Raw genomic sequence first — 17,029 nt, forward strand, 5'->3', positions numbered from 1 at the left:
AGGCGAGGCGAGGCGGGGAGAGCCGGCCGCTCTGCCGGTCCTGCACTGCCGGGCCCTGCCGCTGCCGCTCCTGGGAGATGTAGTTTATCGCGCCCTCCCGCCCAGAGCCATGGCCGCCCCGTGAGGTAGGAGACGTGTTCCTGGGCCTTCCCCCACACCCCCTGTTGGCGCGGCCGCCCGCGGCTCCGCGGAGGAGGGGGGCGGGCTGGCGGGGGCGGCGGGGCGAGATCGGGCAGGAGCGGGGCGGCCCCCCCCCGCACCCGACCCGGCCTGCTCTGCCTGCATTGCTGCCTGCCCTCCGGCCTGCGCCCCTGCCAGCCAGCCCCAGAAGCCTCGGCTTCTCAGCCTTCTCCTGCCCTCCTGCCTGCCCTGCCCTTCTGCCTGTCTACCTGCCTCCCCTGCCTGTCCTCCAGGCCCCCTGCCTGCCCCCCCCGCCCCCGCCAGCCTGCCTTCCTTTGCCTATACTCCTGCCTGCGTGCTCCTGCCTGCCCCCCCTGCTTGCCTGTCGTCCTGCCCTCCCCTGCCTGCCTGACCCCCGCACAGGCCCTGTTCCCGCCCCGACCCCTGCCGCCAGCGGCTGTGTGAGGCGGCAGCTGAAGGTCCCTCGCAGTAACCTGCGGCCTCCCGGCTGCCTCTCGGACGAGGGACCGTGAGGTTTAAAAGCTGCTGGAGACACGGTCGCTGGCTGTAAACCGCAGGCCGGCCCTGTTCGGCCGTCTGCCGGCATATTGCCGCTGGGGACGATGCACGGCCGTCTGGAAGTGCGCTTTACTGCGTATGAATCTGCCGAGTTTTGTTGTTTTCTTAAGAAAAAATGAAGCAAATAAGTCAGAAAGAGGAATCTGAAGTTATAGTTTGTTGAAAAAGTTTGGTTTCCTCAAGCGTGTGTGTGGGTTGCTGGCTGTGCTGGGCGCTGGTGCTGCAGGGACCAGGAAAGGTGACCAGGGACCAGGGCAGAGCTGGGGTTGGAATGGAGGCAGCGGAGGCTGCCAGCACAGCAGACCCTCCTAGGGCAAGGTGGTGGCAGCAAGCGAGGGCCTGCAGCTTGCAAGGACCCTAGGATGTGGCTGAAATGGTGTCCTGGGACCCACAGTGGAACAGTCTGATGTGCCACTGACATTTTTGGTTTTGATTTGATTTGATTTTAATCCAGCTGCCGTGATTGATATACCCATCTGCTCTGTTCTTATTTTCCAGAGTTTGGAGCATGTGACGAGCTGCCAGAGGAATCACTAATATTTTAATTTCTGCTTCTTCAGGTATGAGGAACTTACATGGCTTTATGTTTTTGAGTTCCTTGAGTTGGTGTTAGTTTAGGAATTTCTTTATCAGTGACACTAGTATAAACTGAATGATTACAAAGGTCTTTTTATGGAGTGATGCCTTGACCTACCTACACATGTAAATGTAAATGTACACAGTTCTGAGTGCTTCTGACTTAATATAACTGCTGCGTCTTGTGGCAGTGGTTTGTGATGGATTCTTAGTGCAGCAGCTCTGGCTCACAGTTGCTCCCACTGTGTTTCCCTGCAGCCTTTGGGCTTTGCCATATTACTATGTTCTCCCATGACCCAGTAGTCTTTTTTTTGAAGAGGCTTGTCTTGCAGATGCTAAGCCTGATGCATGACACAGCAGGTCACATCTAGTGGTGAGTCCTCCAGTGACTGGCCAGGTGGGAAGCATGCGTTTTGCTTCCTGAAATATGTGCGTTAAAGAAAGCAGCAACAAGAGACAGAGGGAATGAAACCCCTTTTCTAGCTTAGGACATACTCAGCCATCAGTCCATTTTAAATGCAGTCATATGACCCTAGTAGCTTGCTGCTTTCCAAGGCTGGTGGCTTTTATAGCTTTTCACAAAGTGGATAAAATGGAGATGCTCAGAAATTCCCATTAGACAAAAGAATAGCTCGAGTCCCATTTTGTTGAGTAGATGGAGTTATTGGCAGGCTGAGTGAGACTTTCAGCCAATACAACTCAAGTGGGTTTGTGAGTACCCAGATGCCTGTCTGGACATTTTCTGGTGCGTGCAGGCCAGTCGATACCCTGCCGCTGCATAAGCAAACAATGGTGTGAGTGGCTGGGCTGTGATGTGGTTGCTGTGGTGGACTGGAGCTGTAATTCAGTGGCTGAGAGACCTGGATTCAATTCTGTGCTCCACCACAGATTTCCCGTCTGACTGGGGCCCAACTCCTTTGTCTGGGGTGGTCTGTGTTGCACAACACAGCGTTGTGCAGAGATCCTGGGGCTGGTGTCAGCTGAAGTCTAGCTCTGGGACTTGGTGCAGCCCTCCCTGAGAGCTCTTTAGCCCTGCTGAGGACATGAGCCTCTAGGGCTGCATTGGTGACTCTCTCTGCCTGCTCTGGACCCAGAAGACCTCACAGCATTTGGAGATAACGGAGGATTGCTAGTACAGCACTGAGGTGTGCAGTACAGGCAGACCCTCTCTTCCTTTCCTATCTGCAGTAGTTTGATCTGCTTCACAGAGGAGGTCTGGGTGTAAATAGTCTAGTGATTGCGAGGTGCAATCACAGTGAAGAGGGCCACCAATATGTGTGAGAGTGATATCATTTTATCCCTACCCTTTACAGGAGTCTACAAGTACGTGATGGATAGCTTATGGAGCGTCTGTCACAGAGTCTCCGGCAGGGCTTCAGGCAGAGCCTAGTGCTCCTGTTTCTTTCTCATGTGGCTCAACATGAGTCCTCCTTGTTGTGAGTGAAGGTAATAGTGACCTTCCATGGGGCCCAGTCTCCATTCCCAATAGCGCTGTATTTGTTAAGCGAGCTTGCATTTTCCTGGGGAGCAAATAATGCCTGACTGTAGATGTGTTCTGAACTCCTATCTGTGCCTTATCTGCCTCTGAAAAAGTAAACATGAAACTTCAGCTGTTTAGTTGCCTGCATGCTTTTAAGATACCACAACCTTGAAAGTACAGTGTCTGAGGTTTTTTCTTTTGAATTAACGACCTCAGTGCTAACAAATTGTTTTTTTCAAATGTGAAGTGAATCCTGCCTTTTTCTCTCCTTTTCCCACTTTCTTCTCCCTGCCCTGTGCCCCAGTTCCACCCATTTTTTTCTGTCCTGGGGTTTCAGCTGTATTTAATAAGGTCTGGATCAAAATGGAGACTGGAAGAGTCAAGAGGTGAAATGAGGAGAAGTGCTTGACCACCAGAGGCTGGTGGCACAGGATGTGGGAACGCAACATGGAGAGAGCGGTGGCTCAGTTCCAACTGCAGAAGACACTGTGAGGGCAGACCATCAAAAGTATCAGCTCTCCTAGGAAACATTTTGGATTAAAACACCACTCTTCAGAACAAAGGGAGAATTTCTTTAATTCCTGTCCTTTGTCACTTCAGTGCAGCTACTCCTGGTGGATACACAGTTCAGGCAGATTCAGGCTCGTGTCTCAGCAGAGCGGAAATATTACAAAGTGTTGCGCTGAATGCTTAAATAAGCAACTCGCAACCAAGAGCATTCACAGAAGTGCACACTGTGATACACATTATACACTGCTTCTTGCTGGTGGGATAGTACCCTGCAATCAGACCCTACAGATGGGCTCGCATAACGTTTGCTGAGTCTAAAACTTTTTCCATGTGTAAAAAATCACTAAAACCCCATTTTCAGCATCATATGCCAGATGCTAGCCTGTCTTTGAATGGCTGAATTCTTGCCTTTTTACAACATGTTGCAAAATTGATTCTGTCTGAAGCACAGAATTTATAGCAGTTTAGGAGAAGAGTGAAGACTGTGTCTGATGAAGCCCTCACCCAAGTCAGCATTTTGAGATGAGGACACCCCAGCTGGGCAGTGCAGTCCCTTCAGGTCAGGCCAGGCTTGTGTAACTTGGGTTTCATTGAGAAGCATGTAGCCATCTGAACCGTGCACTGAGAACCAGATTCTGCTCTGATGTGGGATTTTTGCTCTGACCATCTGGCAGGGAACTTCAAATCTTAATGGCCACTGAAATTCTGGAGGAAACATCAGAAGTTAAAATGCCTTTTTTTTAGAGGTGAAATACTAGTGACTCCCTAGTTCACAGATGCCCTGACATTTATCAGCAGGAGAAGCGAGCTGCACAACTCAGGATCAACACAGTAAATACTGAATGACAAACAAGTTGACCACGCCACTGCGTCGGTATAGTTCGATCTTGCTAACGGAGATCTCCAGTGGTGTCTCTCCATGGGGACATCTCCAGGGTGGTCTCTGCAGGGTGAGGCTTTTGCAGCTGGGGGAAGAGGAGGGAAGAGAATACCCTAGCTGGAGAAATAAGGCCTCTGTGAAGAAGCTGGCTGAGCAGCACAGGAGCTGCAAGAACATTTACTTGACTCCCTGTTCCTGAAGAAAGGTCAGGAGCAGCTATTGTGGTGTGGTGGTGATTTATTCAGCCCAGCTGCTGGTGAAGGTTTGGACCAAGCTGTAGGGCTTCCTCCTGCTTTTCGACAGTGACTCTGTTGTTACACATACAGAAAACACCTCGAGGGGGTCAGGCAGGGAAACGTGCTTAATTTGAAATCCAGTGGCTGAAACATTGTCAGTGCTGGTGGAGCAGCAAGCAGAGACCGGAGGGCAGCGTTGTGGCTGTGTGCTGCAGCCTTCAGCATCCCCTCAGGCATTTCTCAGCCTCGAAGTTCAGCTCTGAAATGTACGTTGACCACTCAAGGGATCCAGTGAGTGGTTGGTTCACTTCTGTGTTATTATGGGCTGCATGGAGAATTTAATTTATTAGTAAATCAGAGGGAACTGGTAAATGATACTAGATACTAGGATTCATTAGGCATTTGGGCTCTGAACAGAGCGGGTGGGCTTAAAAACCACAAGACAGCTCTTCTGGGTGTACTGCTGTCCGCTACATCTCAGACGTCAGTGAGGCGGTGTGATGTGCACGTGTCAAGCTTTCGAAAGTAGCCAGCGTTGTGTTTTTGGTTGGGCAGCTGCCGAGATGTGCTGTGCACGGTGGAAGCGCAGCCTCCGCTCTGCGCAAGTGTGGCACCTGCCCGGGGCCTGTCAAACCCCTGTCCTTCATCAGCATGGATGTTGCTCCTGTCACTCAGCTCCAAAAAGGCTCACGTAGGTCATTTGTGAACCGTGTGGCACTGGTATGCTGCCAGGCACTGTGCAGCAGATGAGCTTGTCAGAGAGGTGCAGGGTGGACGTGCTGAGTAGAAACAGTTTGGCTAATTCTTTTTTAATTTCCATTTCTTCAAGATGCTCCTGCCCTGGTCTGTGCCTTTAGAAGTGTGACGCTCATCGGTGCTGGGCACAGCCTGCTGCGGGACAGACAATATCATCACGCAGCCAAGATGGTGGCATTTAACTGGAAGGTGAGGATGTTTCACATTCATAAAGCAGTGAATTTCTGCTCTTTCAAGCAGATGCATGTAAGATGTGGTTGGGTGGGTCCTGTATTTAAAGATGGTTTCCTTGCCTAGGTGAAGGTTGTTTAACTACCACACTCTCTGCACCTCAGGGACAGAGGACTCATTGTTGTTGTCCTTTCTTGCCATACTTGCTTGCACCTTGCAGGCTGGCCCCAGTACTTGCTGTTGGGGCCTCACACTTTAGACCTGAGCGCAGCGCTGGTAGGCAAGCTCTGTTCTGCTCGCCTCTGCTCCTCCTGGCTCTCCTCTTTCAAGGCTTTTCTCTGGCTGCTCTTTCCTCAGCAACTTTCATTATTGGAGGGTATTTTCTCCACTATGTCTTTTAGTGTATTGGGGCCATAAACACTCTGAAGGGTATGTGTGTAAGGCACAGAAATGTTTGAGCAAGTACCTCAGGCATTAAAAATTTTAACATGTTAAATCAAACCATTTATCAAGAAAGCATTGCTAACCCCCAGCCTTGGCTTTACCTTACTGGTGTTGCAGAGCTGTGGTTCAAAGAGATTGCCGCTTTTAATATGTGGGAAGATTGACACAGGATGATGGTTTTTTGCAAAATTAGAGGGGAGTGACCTGATGTCAAAGGTAACATGCAGCTTGTAGAGATCAGTGTTATAAAAGACCCCACTTGAGACTCCACAAATCAGGTGGACTTCAAGGGGACACACTAATGGTGTATGGATACAAGGCTTTTTCTGAATTCAGTAGTTTGACAATGACCAAACAGCTTTATGAGGTGCTGGAAGGCCTGCTAAGGGTACAGGGGAGTACTAGGAGGCTCGCTAAGGGGGAGCTGGCACTGTGAACCTACTGTGTGTGCACCACTGGACCGATCTTGCTGGCCAGGTGGCTCTTTGAAACAGTGTGCTGGGAAGTTCATGTACCTCCAATATCCTTCTGGAATTGACATCTTTCACTGAGTGCTTGTGCTGTTCTTGTTATATTTGTATTCTGAGTTCACAGTGTTAACCATTTGCATTTTATTTTCCACTCCATGTACACTTGCAGTAGCATGCTTTTATAACATTGAAATACGCTGTGCAATTTCAGTGGTTCCAGGCATTAAAAACTCCTGAAACTGAATAATTGGAGGCTGTGGGTTTTTTTACTTTTCTTGCAGTTTCAAGGTCTATATCTATACCTTCTACATCTGGGCAAGTTAATTGCAAAACTACCATGGATTAAAATTTCTAGGAGCACAAAAGTGTATTTGGGGATCATGTCTGATAGCTGATATGCACAGATTCATCGCTCATGTGAGAATTGTTCAGAAGCATTTCCACTTTTACAATTATCTTAAGATATTCAGTTCTTCCCCTTTTTCAGCTCTAGATTGTGCCAATATTCCATTTGCTGTAAAGCAAGCAAAAGCAGCAAAGACCTGTTCAAAGAAGCTTCATATACAAACTTGAGTGAACTTGTTTTTGTCCTTTCCCCTAGATGTTGATCTGCCTAGTTTAAAGTTTCCTACAGAAAAAAAAGCATGAACAGAGGAGCATTACCATTGCTTTGAATAATGCTGTTGCTGTAGGAAGCTGTATAGCATCCCTGTAGATTCATTTTTAATTGTCCAAGTGTTCCAGTAACTGCTTAAATATATTGGTTTGCATTTCAGGCTTTGGAGAATTTCCCGTTGCTGATGTACATTTTGGCAGCTAAAACATTGATTCTTTGCTTAGCGTTTGCTGGAGTAAAAATGTACCAGAGCAAAAAAATTGAAGAAAAACTGAAGAGGGAACGTGAAGAGAAATTTAAAACAGAAGTAGAGAAGAAGGATGACTGAAGAGTCTCTCAGGTATAGAATTTATTCGACATCCTGGTATTTGATAATGGCATTGACATATTAATCCCATTATGTTTTGGCTTGGATACATTTGGATTGTGCAATTAGAACTATCACCATTACCTGAGTTCTTGTAATATTTGTCTCCTGCGATGCTTCAGCATATTCACACACCCGTATCATGCCCATTCTTTGTAAGAACTGCAGTTGCCACCAGAAAACTTGGCAGCCATGTTTTGTGATTTAGGAGATCTTAGCACAATATTCCTTCTCTGCTCTTAATCTCCCTGAATTTTTACGCCCAGCCAATTGCACAGGAAATCCTGATACATAAAGAGATGGTTGAATTGGCAAAAAATGCATGAGAGGCATGACAGACAGGATGATGCAGTCAGACCTCTTGGCCTTAAATCACATAATTAAGATAGAAAAGAATCAGCCATTCCATATTAGTTAAATACATGACAAGTTGTAGATAGTTTAGCTGGAAGTGCCCAATCTCATGCCGTGGAGCTTCCCAAGGTAACAGAAATGCTACAGGTTATGCTATGTAATATCCACCATATATACTTCACTGAGAAAAATGGACATCTTTCTGCATAAAAAAGCAAAATGAACATCACAAAATTTCTTAAAGTTTTGCGTTTGCATTCCCTGTGTGCTGAATTCCTTCCCACTGTTTTCAAAGTTTAAGCAATCATTGCCTTATTGGATCAAGTCCATTAGTTAAATGAGTGCTGATTGGTGCTAAGATTATATTCCCTGACTTGTTTGGTATGTGATTTTTGTATCAGTTTGTTTCACATCTCTCTGTTCTGCAGCAAAATGGGAATTCTATTCCTGCCTGCCCTTTGTAAGCTCAGTGGAAGTTTGATGTAATGTTACTCTTTATTAAACTAAAAAACTTACTATCCTCTTGAGGTCATCACCTCACATATGAAGAGAGTTTCAGTTTTTAGAAATGTTTGCTAGTTTTGATTTCAAACCTATGACAGTTGTATTTCGTGCAAAGGGTTTGGAAATTGTGAGTAGAAATGAGGCCCTGGCAATAACCATGGGAATGAAGTGGTTCACTCGCATAGAAAAAACAACAAAAACAAAGGTGTTTTTCAGTCTCCCGTTTATGTCAGATTGAGGACTTGTCTCTGGGCAGACTTGTGCCATTTTAAACTCTTGTTTTAAATCAGTTTAGCTAGCCACTGGAAAATGCTGTGAGAACACTTCTTTCCATTTTTTCAGAATAAGTCAGACAGAGTAAGTTATATGGAGTTTTATTGCTAAACAAATGAGAGATGGACTGCCCTGCAAGTGAGCAAGCCTGCTACTTGTAATGAGCAGACCATACTGTGCTGCGTGTGCAGCATTGGGCCCCAGGGAGTTCTGCCTGCCAGAGTCCACAGCCCAAGGGATTGCTGTGCCAGGATAACGAGCTCATCTCACAAGGCGTCTGTGTCCAGCATGTGACATTGACCTTGTTGAATGACTGACATTAAAGCATCTCTGTTTTCACAGAAAATACCCTACTTGCCCAGTCACCCAGTGTTGCCCACCGGAGGCCCAGTCCTTCCTAAATTCTGCCATCTCTCGGACTGTCAGCCATGCCTTTCTATAATGGGATTGCGAGAAGGGGTGAATTCTACCCTGAAAGTGTTCTCCAGTGTCAGCACTGCAGAGCTGTGATTAGCTCCGATTGCAGCGTGCCACGTGGGCAAGCAGATTTAGCCCATGTGCTGCCAGCATATCATGCCTGCTCTTCTCACTGCTGTTTCCCCACCCTGCAGATTTTCAGACACTTGGGAGCTTGCATTGGATTCCTTTCCTGGGAGAATGAAGCCTTCCTGTAGATGAAGGATGTGTCAAAGGAATAAAACCCTCAAGAGTAACATTAGCTTAAACTGTATCTTAACTTTTTATACGTACAGCAAAATATCTAAGCCTCTATTTATACAATAAAAAATCCTTTGTAAAAAAAGTAACAGCCTTGGTTGCTGCTTACTCAAATGCTACAGTTAGAGCTGCAGGGGAGGCAGTTTTTAAAGATTTGCTGCAAGGAGGTGGCTGGTTTTAAAGAGAAAAATGCTCTGAATCCGTCATGGGTGTGTACAAGGTTCATGGACAGACAGAAGGAAATGGGGAGGGCTCTGTGCAACTTCTTCAGAGCAACGGCTTCCTGCAGGGGTGTAAATCTGCAACTTGTGGGCCCTTTATTGAACCCAGATGAACAAATGCAGGAGAGGAGCTTTTCCAGGCAGGTCTTTCTCAAACCACTTTCCATACCTAGGACTTCCTTAGAGTAAAGCAAATCACAGTGTCAGTATGAAAACCTTTGAGGAAGTTTCATGCTGGAAGGTTTCTTATATTATTTTGCTATGCACAGTATCTGAGAACTGTGTATGGCTCTCTATTTATTACTTGGCCTATGAAGCAGAGGGGGGTTTCATTACCATTACTAGCTGTTCCTGCATGTGCAATAACACCAAATCCTGGAGTCTAAGCCAACTCCATCACAGTAGGTTAATCACCAGAGCAGATTTTTTTCACAGAAATAAAGGCTTAGGCATGAGTAGCAATGCCAACAGGTACGTTTGCCTTCACGTTTCCGTTATAAAGCACTTCCTAGATCCTTGTAACTTCTGGAAGTTAAGGTGAAGCTGAAATCTGACAGTGGAGAGGGGAGAGGAGGGAAGAGGAGAAGTGAAGGGTCCTTGGAGAAGCTTTGGGAGCCCAGCAGGATGTGGGAGGCCTCTGGGATGGCTCGCTCCTGCCCTCTCCCTATGGCTGCGGGCTGAGGTGCCTGCTGTGGTTGCACCAGCACATGCTGCTGCAGTATCCCTCTTTCAAGCGTTACTTGACTAAGTTTGTGTGCAGCTGACACAGCTGATGCTCATAGAGCTCTCACTGTGGTGGAGTTACTCACCAGGAACTGCAGTGATTTTTAAAATCTTGCTGTTCCTGTGGTCACCTTGGTGACTGGGGAATATAGGTATTGCAGAAACCCATTCCCCAGATAGAGCAATATCCTTGCTACAGCAGTTCCCTCTACAGTCTCGGCAGTAATCTGTCTATGCAAAGGTGGAATTGAATGGTAATGTAATTAAATGGCTCTGCGGTGTTCAGTGAGAACAGGCTCTGCTAACTGCCTCCATTAAACAGCTATTGAGGGAAATGCGTCAAGGTACTTAGCTAAGCCACACACCCAAACCTTAACAGGAAATTGTCAGGCCTGTGTAGTGTCCACCAGCTTCAGAAGTAAGCAGTGTCTTGGCTCCATGCAGTCACTGGTTGCCTTTGAATATTGGCCCCGATCTAGATTTTTTTAGACTCTCAACCAAGAGTAGATTTTTCTGGACCAATAGTCATAATGACCTTTGTTTTGTTTTTTAAACTGAAAGCAGAGGTATTATCCACTTCAATACAGTTGCTTTGCAAGCAGGATCAAAGGTACACAATCTCCCTTTAGAGCAAGTCATTTAGCATCAAAGCAATTGGGCACCAATTGGGCACCATTTAGCACCCAAAGCAATCAAGACTGGCATTAAAATCCGGGGGCCCTACCTTGCCAAACATGTGCAAGAAGGGAATTAACACAAGGAGACTCTTTTTTGTCCCTGGCTTGAAATGGGGTGGGTGGAAGCGGCTGTGAGGAGTCTCCTCAGAAGTCCTCCACATAACCATCTTTTTGCCTCTACAGCCAAATCAGAAAACCTCTTTGTATGTGTAAGACTTCAAATCTGGTCCAACCTGGCTGCTTTTTCCCTTAACTTCAGAGTAGCGCTGTAGCATAGATAACCCCTAGAGCTTGTGATGGATGTCACAGCAGGCTGATATCCTAGAGTTTCCAAAATAAGAAGAGATCTTATCCATTCCCAAACCTGAACCAGTATCTGTTCTCTGACATACCAGGGTAGAGTTTTGATCTATGCTATCACTGGATAGGTTACAGCAGGTTTTTTTTTTACGTTTGGGCACCCTATGTGCCACAGTTGCAGCCTTAAACAAGAAAATATGCTGACGCTGGGGGGAGACAGCAGCTCAGATTTGTTTCGGTTTCTTGTTCGGAAACCAGCTGGGGACCTCAAAGTCTGGTTTCTTACTGAAAGAAGGGTTATATGATTAGTCCTGGCAAGTTTAGAAGAGGAACAGAGAGTTCAATTCGATTGAGTTTCTGCAAGTGAGAGGAGGCAGCAAGGATAGAGAGCCTTGAAGTGCTCAGTGTGTATGAGCGTGCAGCTTGTTAGATAGCAAGGGATCTACACAGGATCCTCTTGTAGGTGTTCCCATCCCAGAAAGCAAGCCAGGTCACACTCTTCTGGTGAGAAGGTGAGGAGAGGGGCAGGAGAGATTGCTCTCAAGCCATTGTGCTGCAAGTCAGGGAGCTAAATATTTTTCAGCTCTTCCAAGAGCCTCACATGCAAACAACTATGTCCCACATTTCCTTCCTCAGTTTTCCTCTTGGGGATCAGCAATTCCAGCTGTTTTTTCTTGCTCTTCTCAGTAAAGGCACTGCAAATGTTCTGTCTGGGGTAGAGTTCTTCATGGTTCTCCTTGATCCCAGCTCTAACCTGTGACACTGTCAGCATCTCTGCCTACCTGCTGACTGTCAATCCCCTGGCCTCAACTCTGGCCAAAGAGGAGCACTGCGGCAAACTCTCCCAGCTCTGTCATGGGAGAAACCAGTCGACTAAGCTGAAACAAACCTCTCTTGTTTCAGCCTTCACCAGTTCTTCACAGTCTTTGCAAAATTGCTTCCAAAGGTGCATCAACTTGCTGCATCCTCTCCCTATTTATTAAGTATGTACTAACCTCAGCCTTCAAGTCAAGTTTAGTGAGGAGCTGAGAGAGATCACATGAAGGAGCTTACTACCCTGTTGCAGTCTTGTGTCTGACGTGCTCCTGATCACATGGAAAACAAACAAATGTACAACCCACATGAGTGTGTGGAGGCAGATCAGGTAAAATTTCTAAAACCTGAGTTTACATTCCCCCCCGGATATGTGCCAAACACCATTTTCAGACAGGCTGGCTGTAAGCGGCTACCTGATTTGGGGACTCAGAGGTGGCTGGATGTTTACGCACAACGCACGTCACTCCACAGTTTGGCTTTGGCTTTTGAAGCTGGTTTGTCTTGGATACTGGAGCAAGCCCAGCATATCATCTAGGCTCAGCTGGACCTTGATTGGCATATGCGTGTACCAGTCTTGGGGATAATCAGAACCAGCTGGCCCTCTCCAGCTGATAACAGAAATACCTGGTAGTTGCCAGAACAGTTATCCCTATAGCAATGGACTCCTCACATGTTCCTGTAGAGAAAAAGTTTGTTTGGGCACAAATGAGTGATCAGGCATGTATTCATGTGTATCTCCATATGGCAAATTTCTCCCTCTTTGAATCTGATGAAAGAGCTATTGAAGATATCTGTGTGTACCAGTATCAAAGGCTGTGCCTCACCGTGATACTGCAAAGTCTATCCAAAGGCTCTTGAGATGGCTGTTACAGAGCAGAGAATGTATATAGTTGCTTCCTATTCATCACTAGAAACACAGCATGGGTGACTATCCTTTTTTATTAGTCTCTTTTTTTCCTGGACTTCCTCATATTGGTTGGTTTTGCTCTCCAATGCCTCAGCTTCTGATACTGTGGCACTTTCCCAGTCCTATGGCTCTTTTGATTTGCTGTGACTCAGGTTCCTCTGGCCTAAATTCAGGCTAATTTCCTGGCTTAGTGTTTCTCATTGATTTGAGGAGGCTTAGAGCTAGTCAATAATAAATGTCAGACACTGACAGTTACGTGCAGTTTAAGTCATATAAATGAGTCTGGCCCTTACATGTATTTGGTTTTGTGCTGGTTTTGGCTAGGGTAGAGTTAATTTTCTTCACAGCAGCTAGGATGGGGCTATGTTTTGGATCTGTGCTGAAAACAGTGTTGATGATAACACAGGGATGTTTAGCTATTGCTGAGCAGTGCTTACACAGTCAAGGCCTTTTCTGCTTCTCACCCCACCCCACCAGCGAGTAGGCTGGGGGTGCACAAGAAGCTGGGATGGGACACAGCCAGGACAGCTGACCCCAACTGACCAAAGGGCTATTCCATACCATATGGCGTCATGCTCAGCATGTAAAGCTGGGGAAGAAGAAGGAAGGGGGGAATGTTCAGAGTTATGGTGTGTGTCTTCCCAAGTCACCGTTACGTGTGATGGAGCCCTGCTTTCCTGGAGATGGCTGAACACCTGCCTGCCGATGGGAAGTAGTGAATGAATTCCTTGTTTTGCTTTGCTTGTGTGCGCGGCTTTTGCTTTCTCTATTAAACTGTCTTTATCTCAACCCACGAGTTTTCTCACTTTTACCCTTCTGATTCTCTCCCCCATCCCACCAGGGGGGAGTGAGCGAGCGGCTGTGTGGTGCTTAGTTGCCACGACAGTTTTCTAAAACAGTTTTCTTATTTTGCATTTCTTACATAGAGTATTGTTCCCATATCCCTCCTTCTTTCTTCTGTGCATTGCTCTCCATACCTCCTCCACATGGTCGCTGCAGAAGGAAATCTCAAGGAACAAGTTCACAGAGGCAGAGGCAGGGCTTCAAGCGATGTTGGTTGCCTTTCCACCACCTGGCCAGCCTTCTCCCAGTTCTCAGGCGTGGCACCAAATGGGCCCCACTCTGCCTGCTCAGGCACAGAAGCTCACACCTTGTGTCCCATTATTACATCCCTGGCTTGGGCCTCTGTAGGCTCTTTCCCCAGGTGCATTTGTCCTGTCTGTACCCTGGGTTGCAGCACGCTATTAGGACACAGGACTTGAAAATAGGGAAAAAACTATGTTGAGCCTATCATTACAGGCCTGCTTCATGAGCTGGAGGAAAAATAAATGTTTTTTTCCATGAAGATGAGACTTGGAAAAGCATTTAGAAGTAATTAGTCAATGAGACATAATGAAAATTCAGGTGATTTGCATTCCAGCTAGCTTAGAACAGAGGGGCATCTGTTATAGCTTCTTCATCAACATATGCATTTGCATCTGCCTCTCCTCTTTATGCAAAGATAGTTTAATCATTTTATTCTAGTGGTGCATTTCAGTCACACAGAGAGAGTCATGAGTGGGAACAAAGAGATTTGTTTTGACATCCTGCAATGGTCAAGTGTACTGAGCCTCACTATAAGAGCTATTGCTCACAAACCTAATAAAATAATAGGTATTTAAAATCTACCAAGAAGATATTAGACTCATGCATGCTATTTCAAGTGCTCTTGAATAAGGTGCATGCTATTTGGTAACATCCTCCTATTAGCTTGTTTAGTCATATGTTAAAGGAATTGCTTGTCATCCTAAATTACCAGTTGAGTCAGAACTGTATGAGCCGCAATATTTTTCTTCAGTACAAAGGGTTACAACGTTTTGTAGAAAATATGGGTTGTAATTACCCTTCTGCAGCAGCAAAGGGGGAGGAAAGAAGAAAGAAGAGGCCTGTAGTGGTTTAACCCCAGCTGGCAACTGAGCACCACCCAGCCTCTCGCTCACTCCCCCCATGGTGGGATGGGGGAGAGAATCGGAAGAGTAAAAGTGAGAAAACTCGTGGGTTGAGATAAAGACAGTTTAATAGGGAAAGCAAAAGCCACGCACGCAAGCAAAGCAAAGCAAGGAATTCATTCACTACTTCCCATGAGCAGGCAGGTGTTCAGCTATCTCCAGGAAAGCAGGGCTCCATCACGCGTAATGGTTACTTGGGAAAACAAAACGCCCCCCCGCTTCCTTCTTCTCCCCCAGCTTTACATGCTGAGCATGATGCCATATGGTATGGAATAGCCCTTTGGTCAGTTGGGGTCAGCTGTCCCAGCTGTGTCCCCTCCCAACTCCTTGTGCACCCCCAGCCTACTCGCTGGTGGGGTGGGGTGAGAAGCAGAAAAGGCCTTGACTCTGTGTAAGCACTGCTCAGCAATAGCTAAACATCCCTGTGTTATCATCAACACTGTTTTCAGCACAAATCCAAAACATAGCCCCATCCTAGCTACTATGAAGAAAATTAACTGTATCCCAGCCAAAACCAGCACAAGGACTCATTCAGAGGATTTTATGTAAAACACCAAAGTTCATTTGATTTCAGACTCAGTTCTTTTTCCTGCCCACACGTTTCCATACACATTAAGTAGGACTGGGTAAAAAAAGTTTCGCCAGCCCTCAACCTCCCAGGGGGAGGCTGGGAAGAGCAAAGGTGTTTAGTGGGGCTTTCCCAGCCCTTTGCAGGGAAAGGATGTTTTTCCCTCACTCTCTGGGAGATGTGGTACTAAACATTTCCTCTTTCCTGATTCTTGTTTCCAGGAAACCCTTCAGGGCAGCTTCACCCTCGTTTTACCAAAGAATACAAAACAGGAAAGACTGATAAATTCCTGTGACACAAATTACTTCCTTTTGGTACTTCCTCATTGCTAAAATGGAAGGAAAGCAGGTGATTCTGTACGCGGTCCCATGGACTCCGCTGCTAATTAGGGATGGCAGAAGACACACCCTACCAATGAAGAAGTGTTGCAATGCAGCCTTAAACCCGCAGCTGTGTAAGCCATGGCGGCAGAGACCGGTAAGGCTGAGCCTGGTGAGGCTGTTACTTCTCCCCAGTAGTATAGTGCAGTGTCATCAGGTGAAGGTAAAGAGTCATTGGGAAAATGGGGTGTGCATCATCTGTTTCTTAAGAAAACCAAGCTACTGTGCAATTACTGCCTATCCTTGTGGTAAAGAGGCACTGGTCCGATTTCTTTCCTCATGCTGATTTCACACCACTTCATATTCGTCGATATGTAGTGGAGCAATTGCTGCTTCAAGCCAATGCGAAATTATGTTCAGGGCCATGATACCAGGACAATAGAAACATTCCTGCCACTCCTAATTTTCTCCCCTTTTTCCCCCACTCTTTCCTCCTTGTATTTGGATTGCATTCCTCCTTGCATTCCTCCTAATTTTCCATTCTCTGCTACATCCATATTTGTAAAAATTGAGCAGATGTTTTTGCTGATGAATATGAAGCTGAGAAAAAATGGTTATTTTTCTTTGTATATTGACATCTCGGCTCTAGAGAATTACATGTGTGGATTCTTCTGAAGGTAGATGAGACTCCCTTTTTTAGATATCTCTCTGCCACACCAAATTACAATGCTCATTTAGATGGTTTCCACACACAGGAGAAAAAGGCACAGAAAATTCTGAGGCACAGAATCGCCTCAGTGTATTGAAATGTTTTAGTGAACCTGTGAATCATCTCATAACTTACTTCTTTTATGTTTTTATGGTCTTAGTTCTCTTAGAAGTACACAATAAACACATACCCAGTAATGAGCAACACAGAGAATGTAAATTGGAAGCCACTTTCAAAAAAACCAAGAAAGTGTTCAATGAATTTGAAAAAACTGCTGTTAAGAAATACTACTTTGTATCACTCATAAATAATCTTTTGAACTCAATTCCATGAGAAATCATTACATCTCAGTAATCGGTGTCACGGATAAAGAAAATCTCCAGTGCTGAGTGCCATATTTTATCCTGAGAGACTGAACTCTTCATGCTTTAAAGCCTGAACCAACTACTAATGGTTAGGCTTCAGAAACTTCCCTTTTAGAAAGATTTCTTTTACCTGTCACTGAAATGTTTATTGCAGACCACTGTTGGAAGCAAGGTACTCAGTGTAATGAGCTACTGAGCTGATATGAGATGTTAATGTGTATATTAGGGGAAAGTCGCATTAAATTCTTCAGACTTCTTTAAGCTGTGGACTCTGGCATCAGTCACGGCCCAGCATATTCCGTGCTCAGGAGCAGATCTGCCATTTGGGTCAAAGACAGGCCTAACCTGCAGAATTCATTTTGCAGCCCAGTCTTTCTTGAAA

The 17,029-nt window shown here is 46.1% G+C and overlaps 1 protein-coding gene across 8 annotated transcripts in view; it reads left to right on the forward strand.

Annotated features, from left to right (window-relative positions):
- The window catches only part of SMIM11 (small integral membrane protein 11), a 64,886-nt gene continuing 47,857 nt past the window's right edge, over positions 1–17,029 (forward strand). For 3 of the 8 annotated variants that reach the window (XR_012039664.1, XM_072846146.1, XM_072846153.1), the window contains exons 1-4: positions 1–125; positions 1,198–1,259; positions 5,211–5,326; positions 6,999–7,178. Coding sequence is in view for 6 of the 8 variants with exons in the window: in XM_072846146.1 (XP_072702247.1) it covers positions 5,306–5,326; positions 6,999–7,166 (189 nt within the window). In the remaining 2 variants the exon portion in view is untranslated. The other 5 variants (XR_012039663.1, XM_072846138.1, XM_072846107.1 and 2 more) reach the window with 5 other exon arrangements.

The sequence above is a fragment of the Ciconia boyciana genome, chromosome 1, assembly GCF_034638445.1.
Source record: "Ciconia boyciana chromosome 1, ASM3463844v1, whole genome shotgun sequence".
In the NCBI taxonomy this organism is placed as follows: Eukaryota; Metazoa; Chordata; class Aves; order Ciconiiformes; family Ciconiidae; genus Ciconia; species Ciconia boyciana.